At 30.8% G+C, this 19,797-nt stretch overlaps 1 protein-coding gene across 1 annotated transcript in view; it reads right to left on the minus strand.

Annotated features, from left to right (window-relative positions):
• Positions 1–19,797, minus strand: part of LOC139520146 (zinc finger protein basonuclin-2-like) — a 40,884-nt gene that overhangs the window by 18,322 nt on the left and 2,765 nt on the right. The window contains exon 2 of the mRNA XM_071312613.1: positions 15,288–15,390. Within this exon, the coding sequence (XP_071168714.1) occupies positions 15,288–15,390 (103 nt within the window). The remainder of the gene's footprint in view (positions 1–15,287; positions 15,391–19,797) is intronic.

Below are 19,797 nucleotides of genomic sequence, written 5' to 3' on the forward strand. Positions count from 1 at the left end.
TGCCTGATTGCTAAAACAGTTATTGTCATTTTCGGTTTTTGAACTGCAATGTTCGAAAAAGAAGGGGAATGTATCTGCTTGTTAAATCAATGATTCCTAGTTCCTAAAACTCTATCTGACCCAAGAGAAACATAAAATTATCACTTCATATTTATATTCACTAAAATAAGATTCAAAAACAATTCAAGGACAATTTATTTTAATAGAAAATCAAAATTTTGGGTTTACTTAACTACACAAATACGTCTTTCAATTTTTTGGAAAGCAACCAATTAAAGCTCTTAAAAAAGTCAACATCCATTCACGTGTCAAACCCATTGCTGAAGTCAAGAAACAGAAAGTTTATACACAAAGCAGACATTAATTCAGTGTAGACAAAATTTATATTTCCAGTCTAAGTGAAAGAGACAAGATAACTGTCTTTAAAATATTTTTGTCAGCAATTAGCTCTCTGAAGTAACGAAAATAAACTTGAGCCAAAAGTGATGTTCTCTGAACAGATGTAGAAATGACAAAACACGTTAAAGTAACATCCCATCATATGTGCTGTCAATTCTGATTCTTCAAGGTCATTAAACTATAATTCTTACATCCTCTACCCTCCTGTTTCCAAAATTAATTTACTTTTACATGATTTTGACAAACGTTTTTTTTTTCTTATTATTTACATCATACTTATTCTACTTGATGCTGATGAATTCTTTTCAACATATTTTGCTTATTTATATAAACACATAGATATGAATTAACTTATCTCATCTTCAGTGTTTTTACCAAAGAATCTTCTAAATAATTGTTTTTGAATATTTGTCTAGATGTGTTTGTTAGCTATATGTGTTGTCTCTATCATTTTCAAGAAAGCAGAACTTTTTTTTTAACAACTGACAAAATTACTCATTTGACATTTTATCAAATCGGTACTAACTGTTTTAAAGTTTCTTTTTCTCTGGAATTTCAATTTAAAACATCTGTATATATATATAAAAAAAACAAAATAAACCACAGAAAAAGATAAATACTTTACATTCAATAAAAAAAAGCTAAGCCCAGCCCAAGATATGCACAACAACCCCCAACAAAAACTGATATGCCTTAAACCAATCAAAAATCATTGTAGTAGAAAACATTGAACATCATCTATCTCTTTTGGCTGTTTATTTACAATTTTCAATTGACATTTGTGACACACTCTCTTTTTTTGGTAATACAATGTACCATGAATTCTTAATTTGCATAAATTATTTGCAGCTCAACATATTAAAGAGAAGAAAATTTAATAATTATTTAGAGCTAAAACAAGTACCTTGTATCCTCAAAACCTTTTCTCTCAGACAAGGAGAATTGCTGCAATCCATGAAAAAAAGTAAATCTATTGAATACCCATATACATTATTTTTATACTAATAGGGTCTACATTTGAAAAAAAAAATGATTCCAAGTTTACTGAATTGTTTGTGACTTTGCTCTAATTGAAGACTACGAAGTCAAAATTTGAAACAGAAATCATACAAAAAGTTTGATGTTTCTTAAAATTTTTGTAAAACAGGCGTTTTGTTCCAGGTGCGGATGTCAGTATGGTATAGAATTACACTGAAGGACAGAGCTAATAGCTTCATTCAGGAAAAAACACACTGTTTTTTGGTAAAATTTGCGTGAAAGATTACTGCCAGATAAATTTCTGTGTGATCTGTGTTTTGAATGTGACATTTCCCAGGTATCCCACGATAAGACACCATTCTAAGGATGTATGGATCATGAGAAGAGTCAACGTTTTATCACAAGAGCGTGTCCGCATCAATGAATGAAGTATCTGCCAGCCAGGCTTGTGTCATGTACTTATTGTTTTGCCAACAGTTGTCTTTAGAAGGGTTACCCCGGGTCATGAATAATGAGGTTACTGTTAGTTTTAAATGAAATTCATTCACGTCTTGATTTGATAACAGACACCATTTCCTGTCACAGGCTCACAGCAGTAACCTACACTTGATTCATCGTCGCCAGTTTTATATGAATTTGAAATTTTTCTTTGTATTGTTACACCCACCACAATGCAGATGAAAAGAATATATATGATGCAACAATTAAATAATCTTGTTTAGCAATTATTGGGACAAAACAAATTATCTATGCTAGCTACATTTTTGCCGAGCATGTAAACTCATCTATCTGTGTTGAATTAAAATATATCTGACTTAAAGAATAGTTGCTTTAGCAGGAGGAAATGTATTTGAGTTTTAATAAGATTTATGTATTTTTATCTTAATTTACCACTTGAGAAATTATAGACCTAGTCACAAATAATTGGATAATCTTTATAAACGTCTTTGTCAGGGATGCTATAAAAGGACATACAAAGCCTTACAATAAGTGACACAATCAGCCCACAGCTGAAGTACTCAGCATATATCAAAAGTCTCAAGTAACTTCCGAATGCAGATTTGTACTTTTATGTTAGAGTTAGAATTAACTTTAGTATAACAAAAGTACAAAAGTCATCCCTGGTTTTGTAATTGATTAAGTAAGAGTTTTTCCAATTATAGTGTCTCAGTAAATACAAAAATATCTTTTTCCAACTCCTTTAAGATATATTTGTATATGTGTTTACATTTATTTATTTGATGAAATATTTGATTTGATTTGATTATTAATGCAAAAATACCAATTTCATTTTAATATCAAACTGTCCCCTCCATTTTGGATTCAGCAGAAGATAGCACTCAGTAATAAATATTTTATCTGTTATAATCTATCACTTCCTGTTTTGACATGGAAGATGAAAAATCTACAAGTCCTTTCTTCTATCAATAAACAAATATCTTCTACAGATTTAATGACAGTAATTGGCTTTTTGACATACTGTGCTAATATCTGATGGAATTCCCTAAGGCATTTCTCTTGCATGGAGTTATGATTCTCCAATTTGTAGGTGACATTCCAAGGATTCTCTTTTTTCTATTTCTTCACACTCTCTAATAGTTTAATGTATTTCTATTGGTTGTAGGTATGATTTGAAGCTTTGTAAGTCGGAAGAAATCCCGCCATATGTCTGTCATACTGCATTAACAAAATACCATATGATAAACAGAAACATGTGGCGCATAGAAAAAAACTTTTCGGAAGGAGACATATATTTGTGTGCATTTTGAATGACAAGTTGAATGGCACCTCTCAAAAAGTTCTACGATTGTCAAGCTGGCATCTATATGTTCCTTTTCCACTTGTACCCTTCATGCACAAGTAGACATTAAGAACTAATTTCCGTTAAGATGTGCTTGAATTATTACATAAACTATGAATGAAATTGTCATAAGGCTTCTTATGCCATTATGACACAATGTTTCTTAGAGATGATGTTTTTTGTTGGAATTTTATGACAGTTTTACCAATCAAATAAAGTGTGATTATGGTAGTAAAAACTTAAGTAAAATTCCATATGGCACCCCTAGGGAATACACTGTTAGGTGCTATTGTGTTTTTTACTAGGGTGGGGTTGTCATGTGAAACTCTTGCCACTATTGCAGGTATTCCTTTTCCAAAATTATAAAAAAAGTATCTAAGTTTAATTTCTAACGTTTTTTCCTTAAATCGCTTATTTTACACTTTTCAGACATTTCAAAGTTTATTTCCTTAAACAATAACCAAATTACAAACAATTTAAAATCTCAGAAAACCGTTAAGATAAGGTAAAATTGTCGTAGAACTCACTAAAGTTCCATATAATTGTCAACATCTATTAAATATCAGATATAAAACATAATGTATTACAGATAATACCTATTGATTCTATTGTCATTACATGATTAAAGGAAACTAAAAAAGAAGGCTAACGACACAAATGACATTTAGCTGACACCGGGACTAATTCCCCAACACTTTTACTAATTCTATCACAATAGTATTAAATTAGATTGATTAAGTTCCGCGGTGACATTGCAATTAGCCTTTTGTCTCTGGATGGGGACAATTCAATAAAAAAAATTGTGTAGCGGCTATTTTCTTGTAATCAGATGAATGTATCATGCGGTTTGGCTGGAAGTTCATGGTTAATTTATTACGTTGACACACGACAAGCACAGTAAATGACTATTTGCTTGTAGCCAGATAGTCAAATTAGTGCTAAATATATTTTCCATCACTTTTGTCAATAAAGTGACAATTTCAACCCAGGAGAGTTTGTATTTGCGTCAATGCATTTTTAAAGCTTTCATAAATGTCCTTGGCCTTTTAAAAACAACTTCGTAAATTTTTTTTCTGTTGACAAACATTATTTTTAGTGTTATGATACAATACTGTGTCATAAAAATTCAAAACTCTTGAGGACTAAATTATAAAATTATTTTGCGACAGTTATCTCCCCTTAAGCCATATCTGAATGTGGTCTTATTTTTTTTTATTCATTTCATTTGCTGGAACAGTACGATAGTTTTTACCCTTATAACCTCTCAGAGACAATTAAACCATCTTTCAAGAGAATTAACCAAGCCCTAGTCAACTTTAATAAATTTTAAAGACAGGCAATTTAATAAGAATTTTAACTTTTTAACCTAAGTCTGATCGATAAATAAGAATATTTCCAGCAATTATTGAAATATGAAAAAACATCGTAATATTTGTGTTAAACATATCAATCACGTAGATATGCCTTAAATTAATCAGAAGAATCCCTCAGACAAATAATTTTTGGTTGATAAAAGACAACTTGTCAGCCATCACGACCAAGCTTCTAATTAATCTCAAAAAAGGAAATCAACTGTGCCATGTTGATTTGACAAAAATAATTACCTCACATAAATGTAAGCAAGATAGAAAATTTGCTATATTAGTTAGCAGTAACTGTTCTGTCAAAACTGATGACCCTATTATGATAAATAGCTTGTCATTAGAGAAAATCGACAGTCAGAATTCGGGGTTCAAACTTGGCAAATGTGATCGGCAAACACCGTGTGACATTATAGAGACAAATGTAACCACCAAATACGCACTGAATTAAGCCGTGTAGATATTTTATCGAGATTAATCAAGCGATATGATTGAAATGATATTTTCCTACACCGTCTCATTAGTGCCGATTGTAGCATTTCGTCCATAAGCAGCCCAGCGAAATGGATTGTCATTGTCTTTTGCGGATCATTTACGTAAATTGATGCTCAAATCATTGCCTTCCTCATTCTGCCAAACAAACAACGCAGACAAATGTTTTACACTTTTTGCTGTTTGCTTTTTAATCCAATAGAATATGACAAGAAAGGCAGCACTTACAAATGGGTTGACTCAAGAAATTGTAATAATGAAAGACAAACATTAGCTGTCAATTGTCAATGAATTTAATTAACCCTTATTTATGAATTAACTCCTCGACACATTAACTCAAGTTTTTCTCTTTATATAAAAGATGCTCTTCAAGACGTGAATAGAAAACACTGAAACACTGCATGAATTAAACAGCATCTTCTTCAACATTCTCACGATTAACTATCATGTTTGAGTACATTGTCAATGAGTTTCAAAAGACAAGCTTCACAGCTCTTTCCTTTAAGATAATCGGCTATTGGTTTTATGAAACTATTTGCTGTAATAAAATGCATTTTATTATGAAATGCCATAAGTGTAATCTGCACTAATCTTTTGTAACAAATACACAAAAAAAAATCACTGATATCATAATTATAGTGAAATGGAGCACTTTTTAAAATAAATGAAATCCTGTTTGCTCCTGGCCAGAAAGTCTTATAAGCAAAATAATAAATTTAGCTATTAAACCAAAGGCAAGCTGAAATGATTGGGGTGTCAAAAAATGGCTGATTTTGAACACAAATGTAAGTTTAAGCCATATACCCTGAATTGATGAAATTATTCTATTTTTTTTTAAATAATGCCTCACGAAACATAACTTTTTAGATTAAAATTGCAATTACTCGAAATATGTACTAAACAAATTAAAGCTGTGTCTGTGGACTTATTGTAAAGATCCGAAGCTGTTAATTCAAATTCCGCTATTGAGAATAACAGACTAGTTTTATTGAGCCGAGAATGATCAATGTAAAAACAAACTATGACAACACAGGACAATCTAAATGTCCCTTGTTTACATACATCAAGTGTATATATTTGTCGTAGCTGGAATCACTAAGATATTGATTCCAATCTTTGATTTTCTTTTGTTTGTGACATGATATGGTGACAAATCTGCTGTATTCCCATATCTAGTATCAATAGAGCTGAGAATGACGTAAATTATTAAAACACTGCAGTTATATCTATAATAAACTTCTATAGAGAGAAATATTTGTAATTAATCAATTACTCAAAAAGAAATTATTTAGTTTGGAATATGCTATGTTACAATATAATATTGATAATTTTCATTATGTCCAGTGCCAAATATTTCAGGCATGTTTAGGACAAGAACAAGTTAAAAGTTCTGTATATTGTATGGTTTTAAATGTTTAAAACTTTTATACAGAAAAGAAGAAAACTTGGAATCTAAATACAACATGCACTCATATTTTCACATCAATTTAAATCAATGTATGCTGACAATATTTGACTTCACAAAAATATTCAGGTTAAGAACAATTATAGAAATTTATAAAATTCAGATGCAGAATATTTGTTTCTGTCCAGTTTATTATTTGTTATGAAATTTTCATAAAACCCTTTCGCCTTCATACATTTGACACACTATCAAAAAAACATTTTAAAAATGTATCATCAATTGAAAAAAAAATATTTTCAAAAAATGTTTTGGTTATTTGATATTATTCAGAAACATGAATGTTTTCGTAAAAATTTGGCAAGAGAAATTAAGAATCAGGTTGCAGTTATTTTCTGATAATAAAATCTTTGTGACATGGGCATGACAGTTATCTGTAAAGTAATACTGAATTATTACATTATATTTGTTACTTTTGTCAATAGCGTTACTGTATTACAAACTCAAGATTTTTCACACAACTATTTTGATAAAAAGTTTTTGATTTCGTGACTTTTCATGAGTAAGACTCTTTATTGTCCTGTCATGAGACTGGTAAAATACTTGATATTTGACATAATGAATCTTTTGTAATAAAATATCGCTGACAACAAGCAGTAAAAGAGAAAAGAGCACACCCTAACACATGACCATGAAAAATGGCTAGGACACGATGTCTCTTAGTCAGAAAAAAACATTAATGTCCATTATATACAGTAATATTAAATTGAACTAAAAAAATTGTCAATATAGTTTGAATTCTAAATGAGGAATTAGAATAATAACTACACTGATTCTTAGATTATATAAATCACAATACAATGTAATAACTGTTCAAAATCTTGAGGCACTTATAAATGACCATTATACAGTTATTTTAAATTGAGTTAAAAAAGACTATTGCCATTACAATTTGATTTAATGAGGAGGTAACAGTAAGAACTACATTTGTTTTTTAGTTTATAAAAAACAAAATAATTTTGTTTAAACTTTGAGGCATTTTTCCCAGAACATTAGCCTTGTCAAAATAGAGGCAGTATCCTGACAAAAGAATCAGATTAATGTCCCAGGGTACCAAGGGTTAATCTGTGGACACACCATTATAATTCATACCAAATGTGCTTTTAATTTGGACATAAGCCATGTGTTTAGTTCTTCATGGGAAACTACTTTAGAAACATGATGTCAAAGGGGACTTTCCCTGTTGTCAAGGTGACTGGTTGACAAATCTCAACATGTGACACATATCAAAAACTGTTGAAAGCAAACTAACCATATCTTTGTTTTTATTGAGGCCATGTGGTGTTCTGTGTGAGAAAATTTTTGCTACTGTGGCAAATTTCCATTTAAATATTGTCCATAAATTGTTGACTTCTGGTTTTTGACTGACAACTGATTTTGAGATTATAACCACAAAAATGACACATTAAAACTCCCAGGAATATACAATGAAAATGTGAGATATTTAAGTGGTTTTTGTTCTAATGAAAGAGTTATGGTCCTTCAAAACATACTTTAAGTTCAATTAGACATCAATTATTATCAATATATTAATAGTTGATTTGAATACTCAGGACAGCACAAAGTCAATGAAACAAATATAACTGTTGAACATTAAATTTTTTTTGTTTTGTGCATAAAAAAATATGTCAACCAACCCCCAGAATAATGAGCTTTAAATAAAAATTAAAAATGTATTGGCAATATTCTTAAACAGAGTTTTTATTCTATTAAAAAAACCCAACAACAATGACCATTTCTAATTTTTAACTTAAAAAAAGAAAGAAAGAAAACATATATAGACAGTGCAAACACTTTCATCCCCTACCTTAACACTATTTAAAAAAAACCAAGATGTCCACCTTAAATCACTGTTTTAATACTCACCTAAACAGCCTTTATACACATTAACCATTACATGTACAGCAATCCATTGTTTTAATGCTTAGTGCACAAAAGTAAAAGGGGTCAAGGGTTGTTAACAAAAAAATAAAGACAGAATCAAATTTCCAAAATGGAAATACTTTTCAAGTACTTTTAGATGTTTTTGATTAAAATTTGTCACATGAGAACCAACGAAACTGAGACCTGATACCATCATGAGGCTGATATTGTAAATTTCCTGTCTTTGTGGGATATCACATGACAAACTTATTTTCTTCACAGGTCATCTGGGTCAATAAACCAAAAACATCACATTCTGTCAATTTGAAAAACAGTAGGTGACATGGAAGAAAGTCTCTGGGGATTTTTATAATGCTTTTTGTCTGTCACTGCTAAAACAAAAATTGGTGGGAAAATACTAAAACCAGAATGAAAAACACATGTCCCATATTTTCCTGACAAATAGAAATTATCAGCCTCATAATTCAATGGAGGTGACAAGCATTTTAAAGCTTTTAATACCAAAAAAGATAAGAAAATCCATAATCATTTTAAATGGTGATATTATGTTTATTAAAATAATCTAAATGAATCGAGGATTACGCAACAAATGTGTCACTTTTCTCTTCAGATAATGTCCTTCCCTTGTCCATAGTGTCTTTATTTAAACGTATTCAACACCACGAAATAACAATTGATCATGTTCAAAACGGTTTTTGTTAAGAAACATTTCCCAAATCAATAAATCGGCTATATTTAAATGTCACAATGTTTAAATATCATAAACTATTGTGTCCCCTGAAACGGCAGATTTTCAATAGCTTTTGCTTTTTGTCAAGTATAGTCGATAAATGACTCTTTTAACTTATGCGACAGGAAACATGGCTCTCAACAGAACTTTGGAACCATAAACTTTAACAGTTAGTGTCCTCAAAGACTTATTGAAATATTGGTTCTCGAAAACAACTTGAATAATGTTCCCATAACACTTGAAAGATTTGTGAAAATGCATCAATATATTTCATTTTCCACTAAGATTCAAAGTCTTGGAGGAGACAGGGCAACAGGAACTTCTATGTTGACATAAAACGGAAAGTGATTGGAAAATTATACAGTGTAAGGTTTAAACATTTTCCCCAGAGACATTTATGGAAACTAGAAATGTTGTGAACAATAGTCCCTCTTCACTATTGTTTTATGGTAAAAATATAAATAATAAATTTTCTTGAATAAAAAAAGAAGTTTTGAAATTCAGGTTTTTAGTTTATGAATTGGTCCTGCAAATAGGTTGACTTCCATGAGATTTTAAAGCCGGAAAATAATATTTTTTAAAGAGTGTCCCCCCCCCCCCAAATTGTTTAAGGAATTCACTTTTCAAATCAATGAATCAATCAGCATCTCAGCTTCAAGTAAAAACTTCCATGGCTTTTATTGAAATTTGCCAACCCACACGATGAAAGACAAGTGAAATTTTAGTCAGTTTGACAGAATCATGATGTAATAAAACACTGGTAATAAAAATATCCTTAATAAATTAATTGCACAAAATTATCAAAGTAAATTAAGCCTTGCATGTTCTGAGCTCCCAGAAATTTAAATGTCACACATCAGGTTCCGGTTTCAAACATTATAAAGATAAGCCATAACCATAAAAGGACATCAGGGATTTGTGTATTACGACCATTTTTATTAATTTTTGCTCTTATATCTTCCCGTTTTTTTCATAAACTGTGTGAAAATGATATAAAAATAATCGAAAGACACCATATTACTATGAGATAAGTTTTATGTCTTGGTTTTAGAGATTATGATGTGACAGATTTTAAGTTTTATGTCGTACTTAAAGATAATCTCTAAAAGTAAACGTCTTTGAAGATGGTGTCAATTAATCTGATAATTGCCTTTAATTTACTAATCGGTGTCATTTATTTTATCACATTATGACAGAAATGGGACTGTTAAAAAATATAATCATTTTAGCAAATTTCCTGTCAATTTTCAAACCAAAGGAATTTTGTGTCATAATTTTCATAAAAGCAATAAATTTTATCCACATGTTATACAGTAAAGTGAGATAAAATCTAAAGGAATCCCCCCAAAGAAAACTGTTATATTTTGGCAACAAGTATTTAAACAAAACAATTGGTTTTAATGAAAAGTTATAGAAAGACTTGTGTTATTTTTCTAAGGCCTATATTTTAATAAATCTTTGAAGAGATTGTTTGTTATAAAAAGTTAAATCTATGAAAATTAAGAGAAATATTAAATTCCAAATTGTACTTTGCACAAATTTCACTCAATATATAATCATGATAAAAGGCAGATCGATGGAATTGACAATTAAAAACAAATATGGTGACTAAATGTTACATAAACTGCAAATACCAGTGGCGGATCCAGAACTTTTCCTAAGGGGGGCCCGCTGACTGACCTAAGAGGGGGCCCGCTCCAGTCATGCTTCAATGATTTCCTATATAATCAACCAAATTTTTCCCATGAAAGGGGGGGCCCTGCCCCCCAGGGTCCCCCCTGGATCCGCCTATGAATACATTAACAGTCAACATAGACTAACAATTAAATTCATTGACATTTTTACAGCCAAACTTTGATTCAATAATTACTTGGAGAGAAACAATGAAATGAAAAATCCACCACAAAACTCAAAAGTCAAACAAAAGCAAACTTAAATAACTTATAATGCAACATTCACATCTTTGTATTTTTCTGGATCTAATTTTGTTTCTAAAGTTTTTGGCCACCAACAATCTGATTAGTAAGAGGCATGTGTTTAAAAAAAAGTTAAACTTTTTGTCTAAATTTTTTCCCCCCAAACTTACCTTAGTATTTAATTTTTCTAAAAAAAGATGTGTTACTGCAGACTGCTACCAAACAAATTTATGCATGAACAAAAGTCCTCATCTGACATATAGCCCTAACACACCTTGAAAAAGAAATGCTGAGTGCTTAAGGCCACAAGGTAAACAAATGCTATTGAATGCAAATAAATATGAATCAGATTTTTTAAAAGAAATATTGCCGACAAAAATTTACATCAGCCCTATTTCAAATATCATTTCTTCCAAATACTTTCCCCAAGGGACCATGGTCCCTTACATTTTCCATCATAAAAGTATGGTCTCTCTTTGATTTATGAACACCATAAATTAATATTTCATGAATAAATTCTCAAACTTAACTTAAAACAAAGGAATAATACAAATTTGCATTACTGGTCTTAAATTGGATTTTAAATGGTTCCATATGTAATACAAACAGTTATAACTATTTGTGTGACTTGGTTTCTCCACTGTCTCCATTTTCTCTGATGCTATGATAGTATAACAAGGCCATTGATCTTTATTTAATGATCGTGGAGCTTCCAAAGGGACGTTAGCAATCTTCTACATTGATCAAATACAATAATAGCTAACAATTTTGCTGATTCTCTAAACATTAAAATAATATTAGCTCATATTAACTGGATTAGTTTAATAACTAACTCAACTGCTAAAGGACTTTATTTATTTTGTTCTATTTAACAAGAGAAATCAGTTAAAAGCTTGTCTGCAAATAGTCAATTTGGTCTTTATTTAATTTAAGGGAAAGTAGTTTTCATTTTATTCCAATGTCTAGTTTCATTTGACATCTTTCGTACTGAATTAAATTAGAGTTAAAGACTTAAAAGGAAGGACTTATAGTATCAGATTATTAATTAATCATTTAACATTCAAAGATGAAGCAAAGATTATTTACTGTACAGGTTTAATCTTAAAAGGTTTTTGTTGTTGGGTTACTGTCAAATATGAAACAATCTAAATTAATGAAATGTCATAAGGGGGTTTCATTGGGGGGTGCCGATCTCGGATCCCGCTTACTGTTTTGTCACATTCCCGTTTCCCGCTTACACTATGTACGTAAGCAGTTCTCATTTTTTTTGGTCATTTCCCGGATCCCGCTAGACCTCATTTCTCGTTTTCACGACACAATATTTGACTTTCCTGTTTCATGCTTACAAAAAATCGGCAATCCTGTGTCACGCTTAGACCCCAATGAGACCCACTCATAAGGGGTTTGTGTTGCTCAATATTGAGTTTTGTGTTCTGCTGCTCGTCTATTTTGTCATTATTCTTTTGGCCATTGTTATATTGGCGTCTATTTGACTAATGGTTATCAATTGCCTCTTTTGAATAAACCTCCTTTTTCTTAAATGTCTAACTGCTTCAATTTTGTTGCAAAGCAGCACTGCTTCAAAAATCTAGGAAGTAAAACAGAAAGACAAAAAAGAAAAAGGTTTCACTGTAAAAAAAAAAGCAAGAGTTTTTGGTTTATTAACAGGTTTTACTGTAAAATACGCTCCTTTTTTCATAATTTTTACAGGTTATCAACCTTAAATAAGTGATTGTCAGTTATCATGTCCTACAGTTCTCTAAAATCTTTTAGCAGACGGCACAGCTGACAGCGGAAAACACCTGGAAATCTCTTTAGTTTTTGTGCATAAACATGATCACATCTTATAAATTTGAAGGAAGATGGTATAAATATGACATCAAAGACTTCAGCATAATTGTCGAGTAATAAAAAAATTTCTGATATTTCTCCAGTTTGAAGTAGTTGACTATTGAAGACATCTGGACTTATGTTCCAGCACACTTAACAGTTTATTTTGATTTAGTGATGGTGGGGTAACTCTAGATACTGATAATAGTTCGACAAATTATACTTACTCACTGAACTGCTAGTTAAAATATCAATGAAAATCCATTAGTACAAAATGGTTGTCATTCCTTGAATGACTTCATGTAACCATCTCCAACATTCTGTTTTAATAAATATTTACATTTGCTTAAGTACTTAAAGGCAAGTATTAGGTACTGTCTATTGGTGGAATGCAATTTTTAACAATACACTTATAATGTATTTTAATTTTCTAGAAACAGTCAAATACATACTCTGTGTCTCCTTTCCCTCCCCCCCCTTTTTTTTTATCGTTAAATTGAGTTTAAAATGAATGAAGGGCAACCACTGTCAGCAAAGTTTTTATTGATAACTTTCATGAATGACAGAAAAGTAGAAGTCCAAAAACTTCCAAACCAAGACTACTTAGCCAGCTACTAGCTTCTTAGTAAAACTGAATAACAATAAAAAAGTGAATTCAGTGAACATTTACGTCCAAGACGACCATATAAATTCAAGAAAGAGGCACCTGGGTTACACTTAGCCATTATTGCAAGGTGTATTGTTATTTCATGGCTTTTTAAGTGTACATCAAAGGAATAAAGACAATCGTTTCTATCAAAAAGTACATGATATGGTATTCTAAAGTGGACCACTATTGTGTGCACATGTTACAAACAATATAAATGTATGGTTATAGCCATTTTTGTGGTGCTTTAAAACAGTTAGTAGAGTTCTGTGTGACTTAAATAGACAGAATGCAGAACTTTTCTATCTATCTCTTGTCCAACATCTTTGGATCAAAAGAAATATTGTCAGTCGATTTTAATTTCACATTTCAAAAAAAGACATAAAGAATAGTTTACATCTCTTAGAGTTTCCATTTGTTCAGCAGATGTCAACTTCTTTATGTAATCATTTTGCATTTTTATATTCTTTGACTCTAATATACTTTCAGCAAAATAATTTTACTGTGATAAAATTGAGAATGGAAATGGGGAATGTGTCAAAGAGACAACAACCCGACCATAGAGCAGACAACAGCAGGTCACCAACAGGTCTTCAATGCAACGAGAAATTCTCGCACCCGGAGGCGTTACTCATTTATTTTCCTGGATTCAGGAAAAATTGTGTATTTGTTGATATTTGGCTTCTTGGTTTGGTCAAAAACTGCATTCAAGCCTTTAAAATAATTTTCTTTTTTGAACATTTAAATAAGTGCTTGAGCTGAATGCACAAAAATTGGTATATAATATCACCAATACTTATGAATCCACAGAAAGCAATAATTCTTTTAAAACCATCAATATATTTAAAAATCAACTATCAAGAACATCAATAGGAATTTTGCTTACTAGACAAAAATCAAATTCAAAGTAAATGTAATCTTTTATCAATATCTTAAAATCAACTGTAATTGAAAACCCCTGATTTGTTCTTCATATAATTTATATTTAATAAGATTTTTTATAAGATCCATATTAGAAAATTTCATGGGTTTAACATGGAATTTTCATTTACGTTGGATGCTTCCATTTTTTCTATAAATCAGAATGCATGATACACATGACATAAATAAATGGAAGCTATGGTAAGTTCTTATTCTTACATTTAAAAATTATCTCTCAATCATGGCATATACTGATTATATACATTGCTGATATATGGACTATGCCTATCTTCTTACACTGGTACCTTGAACTGTAGTTGCTACCGAAAGTCCAACTGTTGATTAAATTCTCAACTACCCCAGTGTGGTTTCAGGTCTTTTACTTTTAAGATCTGACTTATGATTTTTTTTTTATAAATTTCTCAATTCTCAATATATTGAAACTGAAATTGATTAACTTGCATTCTGAAACACAATGACAACTGATCCTAATTTTTTTTAATTTTCAAAATATGTAGAGGATAAACTTGTTGAGAACAAACTTATACAGCATGAAAAATAGGACAATGTAAACTTGGCCACAAACACAGTTTACTATAAGTGTAAATTCTTCTGGACAAAAATCTATAGTCTTCTTAGACAAATTTTGAAATCAGAAAAATTCTGTAATATTTCCAAATAGATTTCATTTTTCTTGTGAAAATGTCAAACTAACAGAAAACAGTTTACTTGAACTTACCAAAAATTAGCTACTTGTCAGATAATACTCTTCGAAGTCTAAAATTTTCGGATATCAGCAACTGAGCTGTGACAAAGTCATCTAAATGTATAACTAACATATTCTAAGTTAATAAATAAACAACTTACCATGTGACACCCATCCATGCTTGCAGGATTCACAGTTTCTTAGATTGTCCTTGCCTGGTGTGAAACATTCACAAGCACAGCTTGGTACAGTGCATCTGATAGCCTGAAAACAAAGGCGTGGCGTCAATGCATTGGATAAATTGACAAAGTTCATGACTCTCTTATATTGGTCCATTTTTGTATAGTCCAGTAGCGAAGATGACATCCATGGATTAAATTTTTTATCTTCCATTAAAGTTTTCATCTTTGCTTGTTTTATTAAGTCTTGTGCAGAATGAGATTTGTTTCAAGAAAGGTGACAAGCAGTTTCAAATAAACATTTAATCTTAAAACAAGTTTCAAGTTTCGGAATAAAGTCACACGCTTTCATTTCAAACCCATCATCCAATGAAAGCATCCATGTAGATCTTCAGATTTTCTAATTTTTTAAAGTCAATAAATTTTTTTTATGTCAATTTCCAAAATTTGTCCAATGAAATTTAAAGTTTATACACTTCTCTAAGACAATATTCTTTTCACTGATGAAGTTTCTTAGAAAAGAAGAGATAAAATGTCCAACAAAAGCATGAAAAGTTAATCATGTGAGTCAAATTACTTCACACATGTATGGAAACCCATGCTGAGGCTGTATCTTTATATTTGAAACATTATCGCTTAAGTCCCATTAATTTAAAACAGTTGCATTATAGCCAAGCATATTGTTTACACTGTACCTTCTAAACTTCTTTGGTTTGTAACAAATGAGACATGTGATAAATCAAATCTAATCAATTAATGCTTGCACTATTGATGAAAAAGTTACTGAATAATACAAAACCTTTGGAAAAAAATCAATTAATAAAATATTTATTTAATTTTTGAGTTATTTTAAACACAAGTAATTATGAAGAAACTCGTTTTTTATTTGTTTATCGTTTCTTCTTCACTTTAATCCAGTGTGGAAAGAGTTGGAAAATAGGAGAAAGCAGCACGAACACAATGTAAAATGCGTTTACAGGATTTTTTAAATCATTGATTAATTGAAAGAATAGTAAAGACAAAAAAGATAAATCTTAAAGAATTTTTTTTTGATAATTGACTATAAGAAATGGTACAATTAATGCAAAGAGTGTAAAAATTTGAATGAAAAGTATAGAAATTTATACAAAAAGTATAAAAATTTGGATGAAAAGTATTAAAATTTGTACATAAAGTATAAAAATTTGTATGAAAAGTGTAACATTTTGTATGTTGTGCTCCCTCAGGTATTTTCATTCATGAGAAAATAAGATAATTTCCCCCACAATCCCTTAGCTTCATTTGACAAACACAAAATTGATGACAGTCTGAATGGAAGTCTAAAGTGTGTTTCTAAGCACTGCCACAAAAACATCAAACAGCTGTAATTTACCAGTGTGTTTTATGTGATTTATACTTAATTATTTCCGAAATGTTTTGCCTCATCAAAGACTGTGATGCATCATGCAAAGGACCTATCGAGGAGACAATGACAAATATAAGAGTCTCTGTCAAGCTATATGCTATATAACTTAATGACAGTCAATATCTGTATAATTGTTAAGTTCCGGTTCTCACAACAAGGTACTTCACCGATCTTGAGGACATTATGTTGTATATCTTCAATACGCCTTAATCGCCTTACAATTGACTCAACGACTGCAACATCACTCATCAACCTTGCACTTATTGTTTTGGGAAACTAATTTTTCTATCATCTGGTAGATTCTCAAGTTGGAGTCGCATGACAGTGAATTAGCAGCTATGCACATCCTATGCGATATTTTCTGCCAGAAAGCTTTAACATATGTTGTTAAAGAGTTGTATAGCTTCTTTCTTCCACACTGTCAAATTTTGTTATTTAACTTGGGTGTACAGTTGGCGGTAAAAAATATTAATGTGATATTGAAAAAAAGAATTGATGACGTAGATTTATTTCCAAAAAAAAAACCAGGTGAATTTGATATTATATCTGGAGGTGAATGTGTACTTGTGCCAATTAATATAAAATAATTTTGACATGACTTGCTTCTTACTAAGTAAATTGCCTTGTCAAAATTTGCAGATGTTCTGTATTCAATGTTGTGTAAAAACAATTAAGAAGGAACAATTAGGTAACTTAGAAAAGTTTACTAAAATCTTTCATTGTCATGCCAATATTTTGTAATCAAATTGTGCACAACAATAGTATAAAGATCCCCCAAAACCCCCCAAAAGTCCCAATGGCCATAATTCTTAGTGTCATGCCTAAAGAACTTGATTGAAATTCGTCAAATTTGATTTTTTGGCATTTAGTCAGATAGACACTCAGTAAAGAAAATGTAAAATAAAGTACTTCTTGAAATGTATGTGGCACATCACTTTGTCTATAGACAATTTTCACATTTGAAGTATATTCTTCATGATGCATTTCAAGTAGTGATTTTCGGGGATCCATGTGTGTGTTGCTTGAGAACTCACATGACTTGCCAAGACACCCTAAATAACTGTACATCTTCAAGGAAAACTCTATTATAATTCTTCGATATAAACTCTTTTATTGCAATTGAAAATTGATATGCACTTAATTGCTACTTATTTTTTATTATTTCATGATGGCAGGCAAATGTTTCTCTATTTCTCCCGTCAAGTCTGACACCAAGTTCTGTCCATTTACTTCAAGATGGGCTAATAACATTTGCAACTCTAAATTGATTGAATAGCTTAATTTATCAATTTAATGTAAGAATTTTGTATAATTGTAAACACATTTTAATGAATTTCTGATTTTATTAAACCCCTTTACCATTTTCAATTTGGTGAGTTTGTCAAATCACTCAAAATGCTGGATACAATAAATAAAATAATCTAAAATGGCCTCTGTTATAACAGTCCTTCTTATTCTCAGAATGCCATCCTGAAATAGCTACATTAAATCTGTGTGGCTGTTTCAAACCTTCATTTATTGATGTCCAACTCTTATCATATTATCCTAACATTTTTTAAACCACACTTTAAGGATCTTTTTCCTTCCCAATTCTAGTATTAATGAAATTAAGAGTACTGCACATATGGCTCTATTGTACTGGATCCCTTCCGTGCTTCCCTTACTTCTTTCATCAAAGCATTTGCTTCAAACAGAAAAAGTATGACCAAAAGAAAAAAATCTTAAAAAAGATGTACCGGAAGTATTACTTTTACTAAGGAAAAGCATTAAAATGATGATGTGGTACATCTGGAAGTTATGAAAGGGTTTTCAACAATGGGAAAGCACACATCATAGGAAATCAGGATTGTACATAACATTGAAATCAGTTTTTGCATAATTTATCATTTTTACAAAAATGTTTAATGTACAATATCTCGAAACAGGAAGTACTTTAGCAGCAATTTATGTTTCCACTAATGATAGCCCATACTTGATGATCCACAAGGAATTAATTATCATTAATTGGATAATGCAATAAGTGTCTCAAGATTCCGCAATATAAATGTCACTTGTTCTCTTCATCAAAATATCATTGATTCATCTTTTTTTGAAAGGAAATTATCCAGATATTCAAAGCCGTGTAGGAATGACTGTCAGTTTTAAAAAATGACATTGGAAATTGCTTCATTTTTGTCAACAATTCACTTAACAAACCCAAATGAATGACAAACCAGTGGTTTTGGAAACTGGAAAGAGATTTCACGAATTCTACAAGGATCTTGTCATGCCGTTGACAGATGATGGAGATGTAATGGAACTATTAATTTGTGTAAATTCCCAGGATAAAATTCATTCTCTATTTTGACAATGCAAAGAAGTATATACCATCCCGTGGGATATTAAATCTTGAATATGAAACTTTAAATAACAGTTAAAAACTATGATGTCGCAGAGAATAATCAATGCGATAAAAGAATCGTAGTTGACTACAGAAGGATTGAATTGCCCTCGCTAAATGAGTGAGAAACCCAGTATACTCAAGGGACACTTTACTCAGAGGACAATTTTAAATAATAATAGAGCTTATATAGAAATGATAGAGATTCTAAATGTCACTTTTGGTCGCAAACGTCACAACGAGTTAAGGGGTGAAATCAATAATTCGTTCAATAGCTTAAATTCGTTGTCATGTGGGGACACATTATGTGTGTATACGACAAATATATCTCGACATTAAGTGACAATCTCTTGGATGGCACTGTTTTTCGATAAGTGATTAATACAATTGAATAGCTACATAAGCGCCAAGGGTAATAATCGTTCCATTACGGCAATCCACATAAGAGACAGTATCACTGAATTAAATAGTTTACTGAATGCTATTTAGGCCTGTTAGAAAAACCAACAGACTTTTTAATTAACTTCTACCATGGCCACCTAGCTCTAGTGATTTAATGCACATTTACGGGCAAGTACGACTTCTTCTTGCTTATTAAAAAAAAGTTTAGTACGGATTAACATGCAAGCTTGTCTGATGTCTACTGAAAATCATGACAGTACACCCTCATGTGAAATTCTGACTGCATTAATGATTTATAATATGTG

The sequence above is a fragment of the Mytilus edulis genome, chromosome 4, assembly GCF_963676685.1.
Source record: "Mytilus edulis chromosome 4, xbMytEdul2.2, whole genome shotgun sequence".
NCBI classification, from domain to species: Eukaryota; Metazoa; Mollusca; class Bivalvia; order Mytilida; family Mytilidae; genus Mytilus; species Mytilus edulis.